Source organism: Balaenoptera physalus (assembly GCF_965194825.1).
Source record: "Balaenoptera physalus genome assembly, chromosome: 10".
In the NCBI taxonomy this organism is placed as follows: domain Eukaryota; kingdom Metazoa; phylum Chordata; class Mammalia; order Artiodactyla; family Balaenopteridae; genus Balaenoptera; species Balaenoptera physalus.
Genome location: NC_138889.1, coordinates 49,901,767 through 49,925,802, shown reverse-complemented (window position 1 = coordinate 49,925,802; position 24,036 = coordinate 49,901,767). Strand labels below are relative to the sequence as shown.

General features: G+C 34.0%; 1 protein-coding gene across 13 annotated transcripts in view; it reads right to left on the bottom strand.

The window, feature by feature from the left end:
• The window catches only part of PICALM (phosphatidylinositol binding clathrin assembly protein), a 103,370-nt gene that overhangs the window by 15,030 nt on the left and 64,304 nt on the right, over positions 1-24,036 (bottom strand). For 4 of the 13 annotated variants that reach the window (XM_082410162.1, XM_082410156.1, XM_082410163.1 and 1 more), the window contains 10 exons: positions 22,606-22,691; positions 20,607-20,730; positions 20,198-20,334; positions 17,924-18,027; positions 12,546-12,695; positions 9,056-9,136; positions 4,532-4,633; positions 2,851-2,982; positions 2,728-2,758; positions 2,448-2,547 (listed from right to left, as the gene is read on the bottom strand). In XM_082410162.1, the coding sequence (XP_082266288.1) occupies positions 2,448-2,547; positions 2,728-2,758; positions 2,851-2,982; positions 4,532-4,633; positions 9,056-9,136; positions 12,546-12,695; positions 17,924-18,027; positions 20,198-20,334; positions 20,607-20,730; positions 22,606-22,691 (1,047 nt within the window). The remainder of the gene's footprint in view (positions 1-2,447; positions 2,548-2,727; positions 2,759-2,850; positions 2,983-4,531; positions 4,634-9,055; positions 9,137-12,545; positions 12,696-17,923; positions 18,028-20,197; positions 20,335-20,606; positions 20,731-22,605; positions 22,692-24,036) is intronic. The other 9 variants (XM_082410167.1, XM_082410165.1, XM_082410166.1 and 6 more) reach the window with 5 other exon arrangements.

The window sequence follows — 24,036 nt, the reverse complement described above, 5'->3', positions numbered from 1 at the left end:
TTGAGGGAAAAAAAAAATTGCATAACTTTATCCTTACAGTTGGGACAATAGCTGCTCAAACTCCCCCAAGAGTGCACTATTTACAGACTCAGGATAGTGTGTGTGTGTGTGTGTGTGTGTGTGTGTGTGTGTGTGTGTGTGTGTGTAAAAACGTAAACTATTTAAATGCAAGGTTTTATTATTGGTGACGGTAGTGACCACTACCAGAGAAAAAGTACTGATTTAAAAAGGTGGCTAAATTTCAATACTGTTTTCCATTAATGAAGACTGAAACTAATAACACTCTTTAATGTCATGTAAAACTTTAACAGCGCACTATTTTTAGCTCAGCCCTATTAATTTTAACATACAATTAACCCAAGGAAACAGCGAAAAAGCACAGTGCTCTGGAAGAGATTTAATAACAAAAAGTAGTTATAACAAGGATAATGTGGGGAGATCAGCTCTGTGCTTTGTAACGACCTAGAGGGGTGGGGGGGGGAGGGTGGGAGGGAGACTCAAGAGCGAGGGGATATAGGTGTACATATAGTTGATTCACTTTGTTGTACAGCAGAAACTAACACAACATTGTAAAGCAATCATAACCCAATAATGATGTAAAAAATAAATAAATAAATAAAATGAAAAAAAATTTTTTAAAAAAGAACTAATGCCCCTGAAGGTATATTAAAAAAAAGTGGGCAAATGGGGATATATGTATACGTGTGGCTGATTCACTTTGCTGTACGGCAGAAACTAACACAATATTGTAAAGCAACTATACTCCAATAAAAAAAAAAATTTTTAAAAAAAAGGATAATGGGGGTCTCTAACAACAACAGAAAGGATACAATGTGTGGCTTGTGTAATCAAATGCTGCTTATTAGCACACTGTTGCAAAAAAGCATGTTTCAAATTTTTCTACAAAAAGAAATTGGTTTTCTCTGACCCAGGGAGACTTACTGGATTGGCAGAACAGCAGCTGACCAAGGATAGGGGTACAGCCACAAAACTACTCTGGGGCGACCATACCTTATAGTAATTAAAACCATTAGAACTTCTTCAGTACTAGATGCTAACTCATTAATTATCATATACAATTAATTTTCATTATCATGGATTCTGTATTTGCAAATTTGCTATGCACTGAAATTTATTTGTAATCTCAAAATCAATACTTGTGGTACTTTTGAAGTCATTCATTTATGTGCGCAAAGTGGTGAAAAATTTGTCACCAGATGCATTCATTCCCAGCTGAGGTCAAACAAGGTGGGGCTGTGCCTTGTTTCAGCTCTGACATGACGATGACCAGAAGATGGAGAAGTAGGGAACAGTGTCGTGTACTGCAAGAAGCTCTGGCTCTGGGGCCAGTTGGATAGGGAAAGAGTCTCTCAATTCAGGCACCCATTAGTGGGGAGGCCTCAGGCAAGCCACTTAACACCTCTGGCACTCGTTTTCTCTTTCGTAAAATAAAAAAATATATAATCCACTAGAATGAGTTTTTTTGTTTTGGGATTTAAGATTATAATCTATGTGAGATGTGTATGTGTATAGGCATACTCAGTTAAAACTATACTTGCTTGGCTTTTGTTAATACTGTCATATAATTTATATAGTTGATTCTCCTTATTTGCTGCACTTATAGTCTTAAAGTCACCAGAACACTGAATTAGTGAACACTGCACCATCAGTGCAGCGGTCCCCAACCTTTTTGGCACCAGGGACGGGTTTCAGGGAACACAATTTTTCCTCGGGTGGAGGAGCGGGGAGAGAATGGCTCAGGCGGCAATGCGAGTGATGGGGAGCAGCAGATGAAACTCCGCTCGCTTGCCCGCCACTCACCTCCTGCTGTGCGGCCCGGTTCCTAAAAGGCAGCGGACCCATACTGGTCTGTGGCCCCAGGGGTTGGGGAGCCCTGCATTGGTGAACACTGAGCCACTGTTGGGGGAAATATGTGTATGTGTATGAATCTAGCAATTGGTTCAGTGTTAAGGTTATTTATTTATTGTAGATAAATAAATAATAGATTTGAAACCAGCAGTAGAGAATAGTGATTAAGAGAATATGCTCTGAGGTAAGGCTGCCTGGGTTCTAAAAACCCGCCCAATCTCTGTGATCTGGGCGTATTACTTAATAACCCTGTGTTTTCATTTCCTCATCTGTAAAATTGGGATAACAATAGTTACTACCGTGTAAGGTTAATTTGAGGATTATATAAAACAAAACCACATATTATTTGTTAGAATTATGCCTGACACAAAGTAACCTTTAAATAAATGTTAGCTACTAAAATGTACCTGGCAAACACAACAACCAAGCTTCCTTTAAAAGAAATACAAATTACTTATATTTCTAAAACTTGGTAACAATCTTTCCACTTATGCCTTATCACTATTTTAAAAACATTTTCATGTTACACATTTACCTAAATCATTCATGTTAGTATATAATGAGCTTTTCCAACTCACCATTGTTGCAGCATTCCAAGCAGTTGTTGGTGCAACCTTTGGTTGCCAGTTAGACCCTCCAGTTAGCTTCTTTTCACCTGGCTGACTCCAATTTACATCACTTTAAATAAATATGAGTGAGAATATTAAGTGTGTGTAATTATGAAGTTTCTTTACTATACATTTAGATTGAACAGAGCATTTAAGATGCAGATGACATCTCTACACATACTTTCTTGAGAGGAAAGCCTAATCAACCTCTAAATGGCACACAGGGAAAGAATACAAATAAAACACTCACTTCTTAGTGGTTCCATTTCCAATGCCAAGATCTAGGACAGGAGAAAAAGAAAGCATTTAAAAACTAGACTAATTTTTATAAAACAACTTATTTTAAAGATTAAAGAATCCAAAAAATACTTACTGCCAACAAGGTTGGCTAAGGATGAATCCAAGTCATCAGATACTAACTTGTTAGGTGGGAGTTTGGCAACAGGAAGACTCTGGTTCTGAGAGGCCACTGTTGGTTTGAGAAGTCCACCTAGTTCATCAAAGCCTTAAAGTTACAAACAGACGAAATAGGATTTGTAAGGAACTTTACGGTGCTACAGCTTTCTAAAGGAGGTCTCTGCCTTTTCTCCTTGTTTGTTTACTGGAGAAGTCCTCCAGGAAAATGGGCACTAATAAATGCTCTTAAGTGGAAAAAGGAGAAATCCACCATTTCAAATCCCTTCTCTGTGAAAGAGAAGGGAATGGAATTAATCCTTCCCCTCAGCTGACAAAATTTTCTGAAGACTCACTTACACCTGAAGCAATACAGGTAAAAAAATACATCTCTGTAACTTTGAAAAAAAGTTCCTTTTAAGAAATAATATTTTATAGACCTTTTTATACTCTTCAAAGTGGAGAATGTAAGGTATATGTAAAACAGTATATTAGAAGCAAGTGAAAATGAACCACTAGGTTATCTCTTTTCCTGTCTAAAAACAGCAAGCCTAAATTATACATAAGAAATAGCTAAACTACACTCAAACTGCATAAAACCATCTAGAGTAAAGCAGAACACTGCTTAAAAATAAAAAAATAAAATAAATAAAATAAAATCCCTTAAGGTTCTCTACCAAACGGTAGAAGGTAAAACAAATCCAATCAACCAAACCACCAAAGGACTGAACGGCACAACCCAGGAATACTAGAGAATATGAAAAAGAAAGTCACCAAAAACGGGGGTTTATAAAATATGAACAATTGGTTTCTATTTCCTTTATCCTTTTTCCCAGCAAGATAAACTCAAGAGGAAAAAGTCAAATGCATCAAAAAATATAATTATAAACCTACTAGTGCACAGGAAAAAATAAATTCCTAGTCCATACACATTCTTTATAAGTTTGCTTCTTACTTTTGTATGTATACTTATGAAAACTAATTGTATATTATAAAATTAACAACACCTCAATGTATTTCTTTAAATGGCTTGAGTTTAATTACTACACTTACCACCCCATGATTAAGAATATAATTTGGTGCCAACTTTATAGGAACTCAATCTTTACAAAACTTCAAATTACCAAGATGTTAAATGGAAACTTGGCTCTACAGATTTATAAAGTTCTCTTAAGATGACTAAACAAGCATACTATAAAACAATAAAAAGCCCGTGAACCCACAACTCTGATATTTAATTATTCTAGCTGTTCATTACACAGACTACCTCAACGAGTCAAGGTACCACAGGTCATATTTTCCTAGTTTTCAAAAAAGCCAATTTCATTTCAGTAAAGGTAAAAATTAGAGTAAAAGGTACAGCATTCTACACACAGTCACTAGCAATCTAGCAGTCTAATCTGAGTAAAATCTCTTTTTTTCTCTCTTATTTAATAGCTCTGGGAGAAACAAAATCTACCCAGATTCAAAATTGCCACTAAGAAAAGAGTAAAGGCTAACAGTCCCCTGAAGCTTTCTTCTAGTGGCTGGGGGAAGAGGGACCACTTCTTTGGCTACCCCAGTTTCATCTATTTACACATGTTAAAAGGACCATTATCTGTCCTTACACAGACTCTAAACTAGAACATTATAGTAATGTTAATAAAGCAATTTTTTCTTACCCCCAGAATCTACAATAACGTTGGTAGATTTATTTCCGAACACAGATTCAAAGTCAACATTAAGGCCAGCTGAAGGCTGTGCAACTGGAGAAGGAGTGAATCCTAAGAAAAACCAAAATGGAAAAAGCTCAATTCTTTAATAACTACATCTACAGCTCTTTAATAATGATGACAATAGAATGGAAAAAGCAGTAAATTCCCACAACAAAAAACAAAGCCAACCCTTCAAGCAAAATGCTTCCTAGACTACCCCATCTCTTGTGATTACATTTTCCAAAACAAAATCATCCCACTGACTAAGAAAACTAACAAAAGAGCAAGTGAAGTTGAACTACTAGTTTGTTTCATTACAGAAATAACATTTTTTGCTTATTTTTTACCTTAAATTTGTAAGCTGATGTTAAAAAACCAAACACATCTAAAATTCGAGGATTTTGCATGAAGCCAAATATAATTTAAGGGATCATTTGGGAATTAAATAAGTATTCTGTGGTGCTTTAAAAAAATATGAGTCTACTTAGTATCCCCCAAGAGTCTTTCTCCCTCTACCTACTCACCTTCCATATTTCTCTCTCCTTCCTTCCTTTCTCCCTTCCTTCCTTCAATGGTTAATCAAAAGCTATATGGTTTAAGTTAATTTGAGAAGTGACAGGATTCTGAAAGTTATAACCCACTAATCCTTATGACCCCCCCCCGTGTCCAGATGTTTTTTTGAATATTAAAAAAACAAAAAACAGACTATTTTCAACACCCAACCACCCTCTAACTTCAACTTAACTACTTCCAAAAGTGGAGCTGACATGTATAATCAAATATACTAATTTACCTAACTGCTCTGAAACACCAGAAAATTTACTCTTTCCTGTCCATGTTACACTGATGGTAGTGGCAATAAGCCAACAGACACCCAGCTCATGTTGCTGAAAGCAGACAATGCTGAGGTAAACGTTAAGATTTTCAATTGTGTGAGGTTATATTTTGTGAGGTGAGGCTCTGAATTTCCAGAGGCTGACAAGAAGAATTAAAATAATCTAAAACCATCAGGGCTGTCACATGACTTGGGGAGCTTTCAATCACTGAGTATATATCCAAGTAGAGAACAGCCTAGCAAGGATCACAAAGAAGGAATTCTTTTGCTTTGTGGAAGGCTGTAATAAATGGCTCCTGAATTCTCTTCCATTTCTAAATTCTATAAAGTCAGAATGTTAAAAATAAAAAATGTCTGGTATTAGAAGATTAACAACTATATCATTAAAGAGAAGTTAAACTTTTGAGCCCTAAACATAGACTCTCTCTCTCTTCCTGTCCCAACTTTCTGCTACAGGACTTTCAGTCTGTAAGAATCTCACTTTGAACTCTTAATGTATACCACCAGGATATAAAGAAGTACAATAATGCTGTACTAAAAGGACTGATCTTAAAGAAAAACAAAAAGTAGGACAAGATTTAGTGAGAAGTTCAAGAAGGTCTTCAAAGCCAGAGAAGCCAAGAAGCAATGACTTAATATTAACAATGACCCACACAAGCTGGTATACATCAATGATACTACTTTAAAAGTAGCATTTTACATCATAGCATGAATTTTTTAAATGTACAAGTTTGATCTTATTCCATAATTATTTAACTCTTAAAATACTCTTAACTCAAAGACACTGGTCATACAATGAGAATACAAGCACTATCAAAACATAAAGTAATTTAGTAAATAAATCTGACCATTCATCAAAAGGTTCCTAGAATTCTATAGATATACCGATTTAACAGCTCTTTGGAATGTATGGACTGTTTAAGAAATATACCATGGGCTTGATGGTTCTTCTGGTAACTCCTTACAAAAAGAACAGATGTATCTACTCAAGAAAGACAAAAATCTATCATGCTTAATTATATGCCCATGCTAAACCACCACACATAGCGTTCTTTAAATCATCTTGGAAGTAATATCTGAGCTATGATATCATTAAACTTTAGAAAACACAGGGAACAATAATTTATAAAGTAAGACAGCATACCAATTTCTCTTTTCCCTTGCTATCTTGTCCCAAATTCTTTCTAGAATTTGACTGATATCAGAGATGAGCCTATCCTTTATAATAACACAAAAACAACTTCATTACTTTCTGTAAAGAGAGGAGCCATCTCCTGAGGTCCCTAGGGGCACCAATCTGTGAAATTATATTACTGCCCAGAAGTATAAAAGATTTGAAAAGATATAAAGTAATCCAGAGCTAGTACCTCAAATTTTAAAAGCTTCTACACAGCAGAGGAATAAACTAAAAGGGAAATTCTTAATAAATTATAATAGCTGATTAGATTGTCAACCTTTAATTGTTACAAGTTACTTAAGGGGCTTCCCTGGTGGCGCAGTGGTTGGGAATCTGCCTGCCAGTGCAGGGGACACGGGTTCGATCCCTGGCCCGGGAGGATCCCACATGCTGCGGAGCAGCTGAGCCCGTGTGCCACAGCTGCTGAGCCTGCGCTCTGGAGCCCGCGAGCCACAACTACTGAAGCCCGCGCGCCTGGAGCCCGTGCTCTGCAGCAGGAGAAGCCATCGCAATGAGAAGCCTGCGCACAGCAACGAAGACCCAACGCAGCCATAAATAAATAAATAAATAAATAAATTTATATATTAAAAAAAAAAGTTACTTAAAGCAAAGCTACAGAACTAATATCACCATTTCAAAAGAGCAGATTTAGGGACCCCCCCCCCAAAAAAGATGAATAGGCTATCAAAGTTAAGGTTAATTTTATGAAATAATCACTACATTGAACTGCCTAACTCTTTCATTTCACAAAGCCCAATGAAAACACTGTCACTGAACAGCTCCAGTTCACAGATTAACATTTAGAAACCACTGTACTACAGGGCAAATCTTGAGAGGACAATAGTAAGGTGACTGAGAGGTACAAGATGAAAAAGCTTTTGGAACGGAAAGGCAATCCAAACACCTTTGAGAAAAATCGGCTGGGTTGTTTAATAGATTTTGGTGGTAGTTCTGTAATAAATAGGCCTCATACTTTTTTGAGAAAATTACTGCTACTATTTATTAAACATTATGCAAGGGCTTTATAGATAGGTTATTATTTAAACCACACAATAACACTAAGAGACAGTTATTATTATCCTCATTTTACAGATGAGGAAACTAAGAGATTAAACAACTTATCCAAGGTAAAATAATTAGTAAGTGGCAGAATCAAGACTTAAACCCCAATTTCTTTGATTCCAGAATCTATTAAGGGTTTTTGGTTTATCCTGAGTATTTCATCTTATATAAATTAGTAGGTAGGAAAATTAGTTTTTATTATTATAGCTATAAGAATTATATCTATTTATCAGGACTCTTCAAGTTTTATGAACTTCTTGAGCTTTGAAATAGCAAATGCTGGGCTAAAAAATAAATAGCCCTTGGCAAGTTAAAAATCTATAAGCAATACAAAAACAATGAGTTTTCAAGATTATATCTGATGATTAAATAATTTAGGTAAGAAGTATACTCCAAGTATGAAATGATCTGCCTACACAAGATAATTGGTTTTTTTTTTGGCCTAGCCCTGCGGCATGCGGGATTTTAGTTCCCCGATCAGGGACTGAACCCTTGCCCCTGCAGTGGAAGCGCGGAGTCTTAACCACTGGACCACCTGGGAAGTCCCCACAAGATAGTTCTCAATACAAGTAGTTTTAATGATAATTCTGTGTCAGGCATTGTGCTAGATGTTATACAGGCATATATGTACACCTCATAACAATCCTGCACGACATTATTATCCCAATTTTCATAGTCTTAGAAAAGTTAAATACTTGCTTAAAGTCACACAGGTAAAGGAGTGTAACTGGAATTCACACCCAAGTTCACCGTATTCCAAACATTTTCTTTCCGTTAAATGCCCTCAACAATTCCATTTTTAAACACTTTTAACCATGTCTAATTCTTACTGCCAGTCAAGAACCTCAGTTCTTCAGCTGTGTCAAACCTACTTTTTAATGCCAACTTAACTAAGGTAACAACTCCTATACACAAAAAAATTCAGCTGGATTTTGAGGTCTTATTGCTACTGCACTGGCCTAGACAGAATATATTTGGAAAGATACAGATCAAATTGGTTACACCTTCCTGGAAACTACTTCCCATTTCTATGGCCTTTGCATAGTGCTGGAAAAGCATGCTTCTTTCCAGTATCATCTCCCTTCACCTGTGCCACAACTGTTTAAATCAAAATTATCTGCCATTCTATCAACTAAGATCTATACACAGAGCTTTAAATTCCATAAGCTTGTAATAGTAAAATGTTATAAACTCTTCTGAAAATTTGAAAGTTTTGAGAATGAGTAAAAGCAGGAAGACGACAGGCATCCATTCATAAAACAATCATGTGTTTAATCAAGGAAAACAAAGTTAAGCAACTACCTGTTCTTCAAAACCAAGTATTTTTTTTCTTACCAATTCATTTTAAGGAAAACAACAGAAAGAAACCCCTCTTGCATAAATAAACTGATAAATTTTAGAGATTATTGTTACCTACCTCCAAATAAACCAGCTACAGTAGAAGGCTCATGGCACATAAGGGTAGTATTACGATAAGCTTGAGTACCACAAAAAGAATCTGACAAGGCATATAAGGGGGGAAAAGAAAGGACAGGAAAAAAAGAAAAAAAGAGAAAAGTGAGAAAGTGAGGAGGAACAGTTAAGAGTGGAATGGAGTAATTAAAAACAAACAGAAACAAACAAAAACAAACAAAAGAAAAAACAGAGGAGTCCAAGCCCTTGGTGTTCTTCAAATTACAACTTACTAAAAAAAAGCACTTAAGCCTCCATTATAAGTACTATATTTAAAATATATATAAATAATATTCACAGTAAATTTTTTAAAATAACCAATACTGTATTTCTTTAGATAAAGAAATATGAACCAGTTGGATTTTTAGTCAATACCAACATGTCTTCTAATGTCTTCTTTTGCAGATGAGGAAGCAGGCCTAGACAAGGTCACAAACATGGTATAGCTGGAACCACAACCCACTCCCCTTGACTTACAAGTTTCAGTATTCTTATAGCTTTAATGAGGACAAGCTACCAAGTACACTGAGAATCATATCATCAAATCAAGGTCCTCCCCTGGAAGGGTTGGAAGGTATCTACATAGCTAACTCTGATTGTTCTTGGTCGTTCTTAATCCTATAGAGCAGGGGTTGGCAAACTACAGCCTGGGGCCTATTTTTATATGTCCATGTAAGCTAAAAATGGTTTTTACCTTTTGAAAGGGTTGTTTTAAAAAAAAAAAAAGAAAGAAAAAAGAAAAGATGACGACTCAAAGATTTTATGCATCCTATAAAAGCCTAAAGTATTTACTATCTGGTTCCTTACACCAAAAGTTTCCTGACCACTGTTCTAGAGCACTATCCAACAGAGCTTCCTAATAACAGAAATGTTTTATAAATCCGCACAATATGCAGATATATGCATATGATACATTATAGTAGCCACTAGGCACATGTGCCACTGAAGAACGAAAATGTGGCTAGTACAAGTGAGGAAGTAAAATTTTAATTTTATTTAACATTTAATTTTAATTAACCTTTAAATGATGACATGTGGCTAGTGGCTAATTAGATGATGCAGTGCCAGGAAAGGCACACCTTGGGTGGTCCTCTCATGCTCTTACTACTCTGAGTAAGAAAGTATTGGAATTTTTATTATACAACTCTACTTCTCAGGAACTTTCAACTTGCACTGAAAGACTTATTAAAAAGTCTATTCTAGGACAGGCATCAACAAACTACAGCTGCTTGTCTTTGTAAATAAAGTTTTACTGGAACACAGCCAAGCTCATGTGTTTATGTCTTGTCTACAGCTGCTTTCATGCTATAATGTCAAAGTTGAGCAGCTGCGAAAGAGATCGTGTGGCTCACAAGCCAAAAATATTTACAATCTGACCTTTTAAGAAAAAGTTTGCTGACCCCTATTCTAGACTAATGCCTAATGGTTTGACATCAGTGGTTTTTAATTTCCCCTTCTGCACTCATTTTCATTAAAAAAAAAAAAGTATTTAACAAATTATTTTTCTCTAATGACAAAACTTGGCAGATGTGATTTTTTTTTAAAATATACATCATACTTTCATTTGTATTATTTGCCCTCAGAAAGAGGAAGATAAGGGTTTAAATGAAAGTCTGCACTTCCATAAGGGAAAGAGCACTGCAGAGCAAAGCTGCTGTCTCTTGCTTTAGGCTTTGCTCCCACTAGCTGGGTTATCCTGATTAACTTTTCTAGCACTCAGGTGATGCATCCATAAAATGGTAATAATGTTCTGTTACCACTATGAGAGTTGAGAGCTGGACCAAACATTTTCTGCAGGTTTTTGCAAACACTAAATCACCAATTCTATGATTTTAATTTTCAAATGGACCGACTGACCTTGGAGTATAAAGCCATCAACTTTACTAATCTGCTTTGCTTTCTGGTCTTCCTCTTGCCCCAAATCATAGGCCTTATACTTAAAAAACATTAGGAATATGACATTTCTAGTATATTCCTCTTATTACAGGCTTTCCTTGAAAAGTCAAAATAATAATTAACTCTCTCACATGACATTTATATATTTTTACTCTGTTTTTGTTTATATGTGAAATAGCTACAACCTTCAGCACTTAAGGTTACTGCCCTCCATTCTGTCCCCCTTCAGGGGATACAGATGTGACATCCTGAAGCCCATGCACTGCGCTCTGACCTAAAAGATCTAAATATATAGTCCCAAAGCAAAGACGTATCTGTTTCATATCCCCAAATTAAGGCAACTGACTTAAAAAGATACAAACAGCCATATTTACAATATACAGACTATTCATATTCAGTAAATACGAAGAAAAGATAAACCTAAAAAACCACCACCCCAACAGAACACTCCAAAGATAACTCTAGTTACCCCTTATTACCAAGCAAAAAGGCACTCCATTTGACAAATTTCTAGAGCAACAAAATGTATAATTTACTTTCAATTAATTTTTATATAATTTTTAAATGTATTACAATATAATAAAGGAATTATTGCAACCAACTATTACACTTTAGAACTATTAGACTAGTTGTATAACTGGAGCACCTGCCTTGAAACTTTCTCAGATCTCCAACTACTGCTTTCTAGTCACCTTCCATCCTCGCCTCTCTCAGATATATCTAACAGAATATGGCCACATGATCTACCTAGGGTACACAGATGACTTTCTGCATGCTGCTTTAATCAAAGATTTAAATTTGTGTCACCTTACGTTGTTTCTTTGAATTGAATAAAAGCAGTTTTCATCATCTTTTAAGGGGGTTTAGCATCTTTTTAGCAGGATTCAAAAACATTTATTTCAGTTTAGTATGTACTTAAAAACTTATTCTTCCTTGTACAACTGTGGTATGAAATTTTGCCTTTTTACAGATTTTTATACCACAATTAAGGCTATTCAGTCAAGTTGCTTTTCATTTTCTACTTTTCATCTACCTCCAGGCTAACAATGAAATGAGACCCTTAAGATTGGACAGAGGGTATAGTGGGTTTTAGACAATATAAAGTTGTACCATTATTTGAAATTAAAAAGGGAAAAAAAAGAAAGATTCAGAAAGCTACTAAGAGTGATAATCACCCTCTTTCTCAAGCAGAGGGAAAAATATAAGCACACATAAACACGTAACTAAGTTTAAGAGATGTTACTCCTTCAATCAACTCTCCTAATAACCACCTCTCTGAACTAATAAACAGGATGTAGCATGTGATGCTACAGTATGATAGAGAACAAAACAAAGTCCAATTTCAAAGGAAATTTTCTTTCCTAAAAACCTGCATTAAATAAAATTAGGGATACTGGCATAAAAAAATCTCACTACACTATTGTTATTTAGTTTACTTTAAAATTTGTTATTAAAATACAAAGTAATTATTGCAGTGCTTTAAAGATAATGGATACGTTAAAAAAAATACTTAGGCAGTATAAACATTAATTGGAAAGAAAGGTTAAATGGTACTTTACCAACAAACATTTCATGAGTAGGTGTCCTAGTAGTAAAAGTGGATACATCTGAAGAAATGGGAGGGTGAACATCACCACTACTTTTTGTGAGGAAAGGATTTAAGCTTGGAATGGCATCATCAACAGCATCTACAGTAGCAGAGAAAGGATCTGTGCAGTCCAAGTGCATTATAGCAAAATGAAGAAAGGAAGTAAATTAATTAGTATTGTAATCAGTCAAAAGATGCAAAGTGAAAAGTAGTAGCTATATTATTATTAATCTAAATGCAAATGATCAAATCTAATCACCAAGATAGAAGAAATGCATTTAACATATTTTAAAATGAACCCTCAGAAAAAAATACTTATGTGTCCATAACAACAGTAGCATACGAAGGCCAGATCTGCTTTACATCAGAAAGCCAACAGTCATGTAGTTAAAAAAGAAGGTATGTAAGAACAAAAATGTTTCTATAAAAGAGCCATCTACCCTGAACTGTGTTCGTCACCCAAGGTGGGGGTGTATCAGTTCTGGTGGCATAGCTACGTTTACTCACATAATTGATATAAATAATTAATTCAAATGTGGAATAGGCAGTATTTCAAAAACCAAAGGGAATTAGGGGTTTCTAACATGTGAATATAAACTCTTGTATAGGTTCAGATGTAGGAAACAAAATAATAAAGACGAAGAAAAGGTCTAATGATGGGAAAGGAATTTTAGAAAAATTAAGAACAGAGACAAAAGACTGGCCATCCCAGCAGACTGGGATTAGCTTTGAAGGCCTAGCTATGAGTTTTAAAGCCTAAATGATTTGGAAGGAATAACGAAAGTATTGTTCCCTACTAGAATGGTACCAAATATGTACTTTATTATCAAATTTAGAATCACATATTTACTATACCTACACCTCATTCAAGATAACTGTCACTGTAATGACCGAAAGCCATTCATCATACCTTAAGTAAATGGGGAGAAGAAAAAATAAAGAGCAGCGAAAATATAGTGTCATAATTTTTTCTCTTATAACACAATTAAAAATGAAAAGATACTCCTGTACTTCCAACCAGTGCCTGTTCTTGCCTCTTCTAGTCTAGTTTCTGGTCCTTACTTAAGAATACAATATTAAGCACTGTGTTTTACTCTAAGACTGTATGATAAAACAATAAGGAAGCAATGGCCTAAGGATCAGCTTCTGCAAAACAATATAGGCACACTTTATCCTTAAAGTCAATAAATTCAAAGCTAGTGTTCTACAAATCATGCAACTGCAACTTTAAAAAGAAAAATATCAAGATAATATTGAGGTCATTGTATGAAGTCCTACAAATATATCAAAACTCACTGATGTACTATTCTAACTCAAATAATCATGTGAAACATCTTTCCCACCCCTCCACTTCTCAATAAATGGAACAATGGGGGAAAAGAATCAGAAAAAAATAATTCAGAAATAAAAAGCAGAAAATAGTCAAAAATAAGATTCATTTTTTTGTACTAAAATAAAAATGTAATGATGACCGCTCTAACTCCTTCTTGTATCAGAAAGGAGTTGCGTTAAGTTTAGAGTTGACCAGTTTGGTTGAAAGTACTACTTTTAAATATTTGATAGAGGCATGGAGTTTTTAAAGTACATCATACTTTGTTGGACAAGTAACACAAAACTTCTCTCTGGTTTTCCATGCAAAAGAAGTCATGAGAGAAGTCATTCAAAAAGAGTACACACATTTCTACAACAGATCTATTAGGTTCATGAGAAAAGACATGTTTGGAAAAAGTTACTAGTTATCTGCTATTCTATTGATTGACACTTTTTACCTAAGCGCTTAATATCAATTGATTGACACTTTTTACCTAAGTGCTTAATATCAATCATTTCCTATTATATGAAACGTCCTAAAGAAGAATATGCAGAAATGTATAAGTGAATCTGTATATTTAGATCAGTCAGACAATAAGAAAAACCAGCTCTTAATCTACCTTGACAAAACACTACTACTATGGGTAGCAGATTAACATCATTTAGATTAGATGATGATTTTTAAATCATCATCATCATTTTAAATGATGTTAGTCTACTATACCATAAATGATTAATTCAAATTCATTAAAGACAAAAAAAAGTAGTAATAATGTTCCAGCTATTCCAACTTAAACTGTACTTATCAGACTGGCAACTCTAAAATTCCTTATACTTTTAATAAATACTTTTTTCCATTATTTTTGTCATTATTCACTTGAAAGTTTAATTTTATGTTACATTAGAGTCATAGAAAAATAATCCAAAAAATTAAAACAAAAATAGTACCAGTCATATTACAGTCTTGAGGTAAATATTTGATATCTACATTTATTCACAGAAAATTGAGTGTTTTCATAGTGTTGTGTGTCTCATGCCAGCTGAGAGTAAAACAAATTCAACTTCAGAATGGGTCATTCTTTTTTGCCTGAATTAAATTTTGAAATCTTGCTTAAAATATACAACAGTGTACTTAACCTGGTAATACTGTATATTTTTAGATTTGCTGTAACTCAAAGTTTTCATGGTGATGAAAACTGATATCTCAAGATATTAGTATTCAACACCAAGTGCTTGTTTAGATTCCAGACCATTTCTTGAAAAATCAAAGGCTCACTAATAATGCAATGAGAGAAACAGGAGAGCTTGTGTTCTCTCTCTTCAACGTTCATTTTTAGGTGGAACCTTAAAATGCCTCTCACATAAACATACGAACTTTACCTCCTCTTAACTCTGTATCACCAACCTAGCTGTGATTGGGAATACACGTCCTTTCTGTGGTGCTTATGATAAGAACTAAATTAAATACCAAATCTGTTGTTAACACCCATTTTTAGCAAATGAGAGCAAGGAAAGCACAGAAAAAGATTTTAGAATTATCAAAAAAAAAAAAAAAGCATACCTTTGTTTTGTCACATACTATAAAAGCATGATGTAAAATGCTACATATTTCAAACGTTCAGGTAAATGGTTAACATCAAAAAAAATGCCTTTTAGAATTTACTGTTATGATCAAAGCTTTTTATATAAAAGATTTATTTATTTATCTTAGTAACTTTAATTTTAAAAATAAAGTAAAAAATCTTAATCTGAATGTCATGGGTATGAACAATACAATGACTCAAATTAGGAAGTATTCAAAGTTCTTGGCTTAAAATACTCTTCCACTATCCAATTATGGCACAAGTCAAAACTTTGAAATTATCACCAACTCAGAAGCCAAATATCTTTATATGAAATATAAGACAAGATTTCATTCTTCTTAAATTGAGGGGTTTATATAAGATCACTGTCCTTTCCTCGTATATAATTGTAAGCTTTTGGAAAAATAGTAGTCAGTTGCTACTGCCTCTGCTCCCAACTTTACTTGATAATACTTCTTTTTTTTTTAACCAGTTTAACAGTGTCACTTGTACACAGCAAGCCTAATGTTAAAATATGGGGGAAATTTTGATGAAAATAGTACACAAACCAAAATAACCTAAAACAGAAAAGGAAATCATGATTAAATGTACTCCCACACTGTATTCACACACAAATTGCCGTGGAATATTTCTTCTAACAGAATATAAAACAATTTTTACAGGCTGAAATTACTTAAAATTATTCTCCCACAGTAACAACAGTCTATCTGCCTTCATCTACGAGCTCAATAATTCCAAGCAGAAACTTTAAATTGTCATTGTTAGAGTCATTGTTAGAATTAATTGTACATGGTATCCAGACAAAACAGTTTCATAGCTCAGTTTCATTGAAATGTTATATTAGTTCTCATTAAGCCTTCTGTAAAATTTTTCATCTACCTAAAAACACAACTTTTCAGCCTTAATTTTAGAAAAACTGGTTTGTTTTTTTAAAAGGTGAGCAAGCTAAAACTGCTTAAACGGTCATGTTAATCCTACTAACGTTTCCTAAAGCAATTCACAATAAGCAGGAAATAAGCATGTAAATTTTGGCAGATTAAAAATCCTAAAATTGTAATGACCGTTAGGATATTAAGAAACCGCTTTCTTAACCTTAATCTGCTATCTACAGATCATTCAGATAAATAATTCTAAAATATTTACTGACTTTAAACTAGCTTATCATTTTTAGAAATTACTCCCAGATCTTAAGATTTAGCTGAATTAAACTAGCTTTCAAAATCAATTCGTTTTAAAAATCAAGTTATGGCTCACAAAATTAGTCTAAAAATCTAGTATTTTAGTGTTTCACTATTCCTGTTCCCTGCCCTGTCTTGAACCAGAAATAAACTGCCCCCGCAAAAAGAAAATGTCTACTCATTCAACAAACATTTACAAAGTACATGTTATATATCAATAAGTGTTCTAGGCATCAGGGATATATCACTCAACAAAATATTTTAGAGCTCCTCCCTTCACATAGTTTACATTCTATTATATAAAATATAGTCTTAAGAAATAACTATTAAAAAACCCCCAAAAAGTTATTAACTCAAATCATTAAAATAAAGATGAAAACGTCTAATACACCATAAAAACTCACTAGAACAATGAATCCTGCTATGAGAAGTAAGCCAATCAATTCAGATTTTACATGTGAGCCAACATAAATTTTAAGGTAGCTTGCCATTCTCTAACGGTTCTCTAGACAGTGTCCTTTCTCAGAGTATCTTTCCCTCCCAAATAATTTTTCAGTGTTTATAAAATAATATTGATACTTACATAAATACAAAACAGAAGTACCAAAACCAAACAAAGGAAATGATTTGAAAACATACTAAATGTCTAAGCAAAACTGCTTAAAAACTGACATGGACTAGGCTCATTCCTTCAAAGATGCCAGGTCATGATCATAATACGGTCACCTTAAGATCAAAGAACTACTCAAGGCCAGCAAACTTTCCTGTTGGTACTAGGGGAAAAATTCTTTGAATACCAAAATCTTACAGGTCTGAATTAAATCAACATTTTAAATACAAGTAGCATAAAGTTTGTCATGACATTCCTGCAGAGAAGATAGTGCACTGCCTGATAACACCATCAGAATTTTATTAGAACTTTATTAGATGAGTTTTCCCCTCTGCAAGTAAATTTTTTTTCTATACCAAAGGTAAGATAACCATTACACATTTTCCGGTAATAGAACAGAAATTCAACATTGAAAGAATGATTTCACAATTAAACATACATTTGGTCCTTTTTCATCTTCATTAAACTTCATTTCATAATTTAATTGGACATACATTCCAAAATTTCACTTATAAATGAATGGAAATGTCTTCAAGGGGCAAAACAACTTCACTGTCATATTAATATTTTTCAAGTACTCATGTATCAAGTGTAAGGCAAGTAAACCCCACAGAATGGGGAAGGGAGATGCCTATACAACATACAAAGTAGGTTCATTAATGCTTACCTCCCCATGTACTTGCTACCTGAGAAGCAGCTGACATAGGAAGTACAGATGGGTGAAAAGTTGGCTGTTGCAAATCAAGCAGATCATTTGGTAGCTTTGATGTGCTAGGAAGATATTTTGAAAAGATGCTTTATTTATTAGATAAACTTTGCTACATTAGCCACTCCCCTCATCCACCCCAGTAAATAAAAACATTAAAAAGAAAAGTGAAAAAAAAGTCCCAATAATATAAATCTCCAAAGGAAGAACAGGTGCAGCAAGATAACAGTTGCATACCCCTCATGTAACAGCATATTTCTAAGGAAGCCTGGAAAATTATTCAAATACCATATCTGAAGTTTACATAGGATTCAAATAATAATAGCCCTTCTGGAAAGAATCAATGACTTCCCTAGGAAAAAACTAATTTCTTTATTGAAAAGAACCTAGAACCTAAACAACATAATTTTAAAATATGAAACATCATGGCAATTACTTTTTTTAAAAGAAATTTGTTTTCTTAATCTTAATCTTCAAAGAACTTCAATTACATTTGCAACACCAATACCCCTACCAAGTAAAATACCTGTTAACCTTACCTTTATTGCTTCAAATACCAAACAACATATCAACAATACATGGAAAAAATTATACATGCATATATGATATAAATTTACAACAAAGCCACCCCATTACACAACTCCAGGGGAGTACTACTTACATAATATATTTCATGTTATGTGATTAAGGAACAACACAAAAAAAAGATCCCAGTTTCCATGAATTGAGGCATTATGTGTATCTCAGCATAGATTATTTTTAACTTACACTTATTCAAAAACAAAAGTTTTGAAGACATATCTTTCAGATGTAAAACATAGTTTTATAAGTAGATAAATCAAAATACAAATGCATTTAGTGCTTTGGGGAAAAATACAGAATATGCAATAAGCATTCTGTAATAGGCTGTACGTTTGTCTTCAATTACTATTAAAAAGGTGAAAATGTTGAGGGTATTAAGTGCAATAAAAAGATTAGTTCTTTATCTAATAATTTGTTTCATCCTCAAACCGTCAACATTCTTTTCCATTTACCCCCATCCCGCTACCCAGCTAAGACAGACTTCTTTTTAAGGTCCCTAAGTGAAAAACTTGACACTTAATGGGTTCAATGTTATTGGGGACTAAGGAAGTATTATACAAAAATCAAAACAAACAAAAAGATAAAGCTGAAAGAGAAACACATAGCTAAAGTCAACATCTACTAAGACTTTAGGGAGCAGGTAGCAGCTGAGTTAGTAAAAGTTACACTGAGCTGTGAAGGGAGTTGGTAGGTGGAAGGGAACACCGTTTAAGGATGAGTTAATAAAATAAACAGCAACAACAACAAAATCAAAGAAAAACAAGCAAACAAAACACCCTATCACTCTCTATGTAGCATTTACCATGCACTAAGCACTGTGTTAAACCCTATACTAGTGATCCTGTGACCCTGGCAGAAATGAAAATTCTTGGGCCTTACCCTACAGGCGGGGCTCAGAAATCTGTGGTTTAATAAACCCTCCAGGTGATTCTAATGTTAGGTAAAGACTGAGAACCACTGACCTATACCATACATTACCTTGCTTGGAAACTGAGGTTTAAAAAAAAAAAAAAAAAAAGATTAAGAAATAAATGAACCAGGATTCAAACCAGAATCTGAATTTCAAACTTCTCTAAACCACTCTGAGGTAAAACATAGGAGGAATTTAGAAAAATCCAATTATTCTAATTTGCCTGGAAATATAATATTCCTATTGTTAAGTAGCTTGAAGTTGGGCTGGTAGGCTTCAATACCACAGAAATCTGGCAACTAAACTCTCATTGTGTTCCAGATTACTGAGTTTAACACCAGGGACTAGAAATGAAAAACATTTAACATCCAGTGAAAGGATATCCTGAAATACATATCCAAGAGTTATACACAGGGTCTTGAACCATTAGACACTTCACAAATGTGTTTAACTATAGTTAATTTTTTTTACAATGAAACGTTTGCCCAGAACTAACCCACCACCTTTCCAATTGGTATAAGTCTATCATTTAGCCATATCCCATTTCTTAAACATTCGAAATATAAAGTCTATCACTTTATATTTAGCTATTATACCACTACCACCATTTATCACTACCTCCTTTGTGTGAATTTATGATTACAAAATCATGTATCAAACTAAACCTGAAAAGCTCTGCAAAATTTCTGTTAGAAGTCTTTAAGCCTAAGTATTCAAAGGTAATCATTAACCACTCCACCTACCTGTTAGAAGAACTAGGGGTAGAAAATATGTCAATGGCTGGTGCAGTCATTATACCTCCTGCTGAGGTGGACACAGGAGAGGCTGCAGTTGTTAAAGAGGTATGAGGTTTCTTTGCAAGTTCTTTTAGGCGCTGTTCCTGTTGAGAAAGGGAACTACCATAAGGAATCCAGAAACCAGATTTGTTTGTATGGCCTCTGAAAGAAAAAAGCATTTTCTAATTTTGTTTTGATAGCAGAAAGGTATTCCCTGTTTTGCCAGTCATTCAATGTCAGGATGAAAACTTAGACTACTGAATTTCACCCCATTTGTACAAATATTTATTAAATACTGTTAGTCTGTACAGAAGTCCCAATTACTTTATAAACTCCTATACTTGTTTCCCCAAATAAAGAGAATGCACACACCTACCTTTAAAGCTTTTAAACGAGCCTGTTCTTCCTCTAATGCTGCCTGCTTTTCCCTTTCATCCACTTTGGTAAGAGACAGGCCAGTGCTTGCCAGGGAAGAGACTGCGTTGGAAAGTGTTGTCGCCCTAGGATAATCAGACAAAGGTAATTTGGTTTTTTGCCAAACATTTATTTCACTGGTTATGAAATGGTCTAGCAAGCTAGCCATAGAGAGGCACCATAATTATGAACTAAACTTATGGAGTCAAAATGTGTACTTCAGATGAAATATTCTACCCACTGACCTAGAGGATTATTAGAAATTAGTTGATCTACACATACATTCATTTACTTTTTTAAAGTAAGTGTTAGACTTTGGAAAGGGTTCACAGTAAAGGTGAGGGACGTTGCCTCTTCCAAGCCCCAAGGTAGGGAACCAATGCAATTAGAGAAGAGCTCACATACTTCTAGGAAAACCCTGATGGGTAAAAAGTATTGAATTTCTCATAGGAAATGATCTTCTGCTAATTTACAGCCTGGGTTTGGCAGTACTACTACAGAATACTAAAACATAAGTACCAGCAATAAATAATGTATGTCTAGGTATGTTTCCCTTATAATAACACCCAAAGATGTCATTCCCAGAGGACCCACAGGTTCTCTCAAAGGAAGATCAGTTTCATTCCAGTCACTGGTCCATCTGGCATCCCCTTTCTGTCTGCTACCCTTTTGCCAAGCTAGAATATTCTTTTCAAACATATTATATATGCACAATGCATCATCCCTTACTGGTGGATTCACAGCAAACCACCTCACTTCCCTTATATCAAAACCTTATCCAGATCATAAACCCCAACATTTAATTCCCAAATGTTAATTCTAGGCAAAATAAACATGTGTGGTAAAGAATTCTAACAGGAAACTACTCCTCAGTGACTGCTATTAATTTTCCTTTTCTCACACACCAAACACCATTAATTTCTACTCAAAGCACACAAGTGGAAAAACTAAATTTTATGTAAAATCAATTTTATAAATGAGCCAATATAAAGATATAACTCAGAAGACAAAGGAAGAGTAATACTGTTGTGAAGAAATACAAGAAACTCAGAAAATTTTATGTTAAAAAACATATGAGGTATATCGGTGTACCTGAGCTACCTGGCTATATTTTTCATTACTTTCCCAAGTAATCGGGCCTCATAACTTGGCTTATACTTCTAAAAACCTACTAGAAAATTCAAAGAACAAATCTGCAATTAAAAAGCATTAAAATCCAGTAATGACATTTTCCTTTACAAATTAAATTTTGTTGCTAAAAAAAAAAAGTTCCAAAACAACAATCAAAAAGAAGGAGAGTTCTCATTATACTTCATACAAATTTTTTCTTCATACTGCTAAAAGGAAATCTTCATAAGAAAACATGAGAATTACTCAAGTTACTAACCAAGACAAAAATAACATTACAAGGTCAATAAGCGATGATCTATATTACTTTCAATTTGCTGGTCTTGGTCTTGGAAATCAGCTAAAAGTCTAATAGAATGACTAAAATATGTCCACAATCAACCCCATGAACTGGCATTAGAGAAAGATGATGAAATCTTATGTCAGACATCCTAGGATTGAGTCCCAGAATTACTACTGCATACTTCACAGGGCTATTGTGAGGGTTAGTCAAATCTGTAAAAAAGGCATCTTGTAATTATAATACACCATATGAACCTATGCATTTCATCTTTAAGAGAAATACTGACACTGTGAACACCATTCTAAACCACGTAGTTTTCACTGCCATCATCTTAACAGATGCTGACATTTACTGAAAATTAGGAACTATCCCAAAAACTTGCGTGTTAATCCTTAACAGCAACTCTCTGAGGTTGATACTATTATTAAACCAACTTACAAATGGTTAAATCAAGATAAAGGGAAGTTCAATAACTTGGAACTTGCAGCTAGACTCATCTACTTTCTCAGAAACATCACGACTGTTCTTTGCCCCACAAAGAATAATGTACCTGCTTGCAGCTGTAGAATCTTTGATTTTCTTTCCTTCCAAGGAAGCTAAATGTTGCTCCAAAGCATCAAGAAGACTGCTGGGGGCCTAAAATTGTACAAATATTAAGACTTTCCTTTGTCAAAATAAATCAAGTATCGTCTAACACAGGAGAGCAATAAAAATAAATAGGTATATTCTTCATGATCTAATTAACAGTGTAGTTTCAGCCACCTAAGAATGACACTATTATTTTTATTACATAAGCATGACCTGGTAAGGAGTATTAACAAACATAAAGATATAAAAACTAAGACTATGTGAACATGAAACATTAAGAGAATCTTAGAATTTCCTATATTTAACTTAAATTTTAAATAGAAACACAACCCTAAAAAACAGACATACTGTTGAGCATGGTCCTCGTACTTAATAACTACTCACTGAGTAATTGAAAATGTCCAAACACTATTTCTGAATAGTTATTGACAAATGAAACTGAAGACTAACATCAAGGAAACACAAATTGAAATCACTGTGAGATATAACTTCTTACCCACTAGAATAGTTAAAGTTAGATAGACTAGTAATATCAAATGTTGATGAAGATACAGAACAAATGCAACTGTCATACAATGCTGGTGGGAGTACATCTACCCTTGAAAAAAGCTATGGGTTTTTTAAAAAAATAAAGTTAAATATACAACTACCTTAATTACCCAATTCTATTCCTAGCTATTTATTCAAGAGAGAGACAAACGTTATCTCCACAAGACTTGTTCAAGAATGTTTTAAGCAGCTTTATTTATGATAGTTAAAAAACTGCAAATAATCCAAAAATTTCCAAATTTTCCAATTTAGAAAATAGATAAACAAAATTGTGGTAAATTCACATGATGGAATACTATTCAGCAATTAAAAAGAATTAATCAATGGTATATTCAACAATATGGACAGATCTCAAAACATTATGATGAGCAAAAGAAGCCAGATATGAAAATAGTTGCATGATTCCATTTATATTAAATTCAAAATCTGATACAAATTATTCTATTAGAATTCAAAATAGTGATTTGTGTGGAGCGGATTAGGGAGTGACTGGAGGGGGACAGGAGGATTGGGGTGGTGGAACTGATTTATATCTTGAATGGGGTGTTGATTACACAAGTGTTAATGGTTATCAATCCTCATTCAAATAGATATTTACCTCAATTTTTTTTAAAGACTAGCTTTAAACCCTCAGTCTACATGTCAAATCTCAACTTAATATGAACAGTTAATTACTTTCAAAAGGAAATCTTTTCTGTGATCTGAAAAGGAATTGTTCACTATTTTTAAGTGAAGCAAATACATCAGTGGCTTTCACTTACATCAAATATTCTTTAGGATTTCAGATAGAGTTTCTCAATTACAGGGATCCAAAAACAGTTGGAAGAGACAATACTAGCCAACT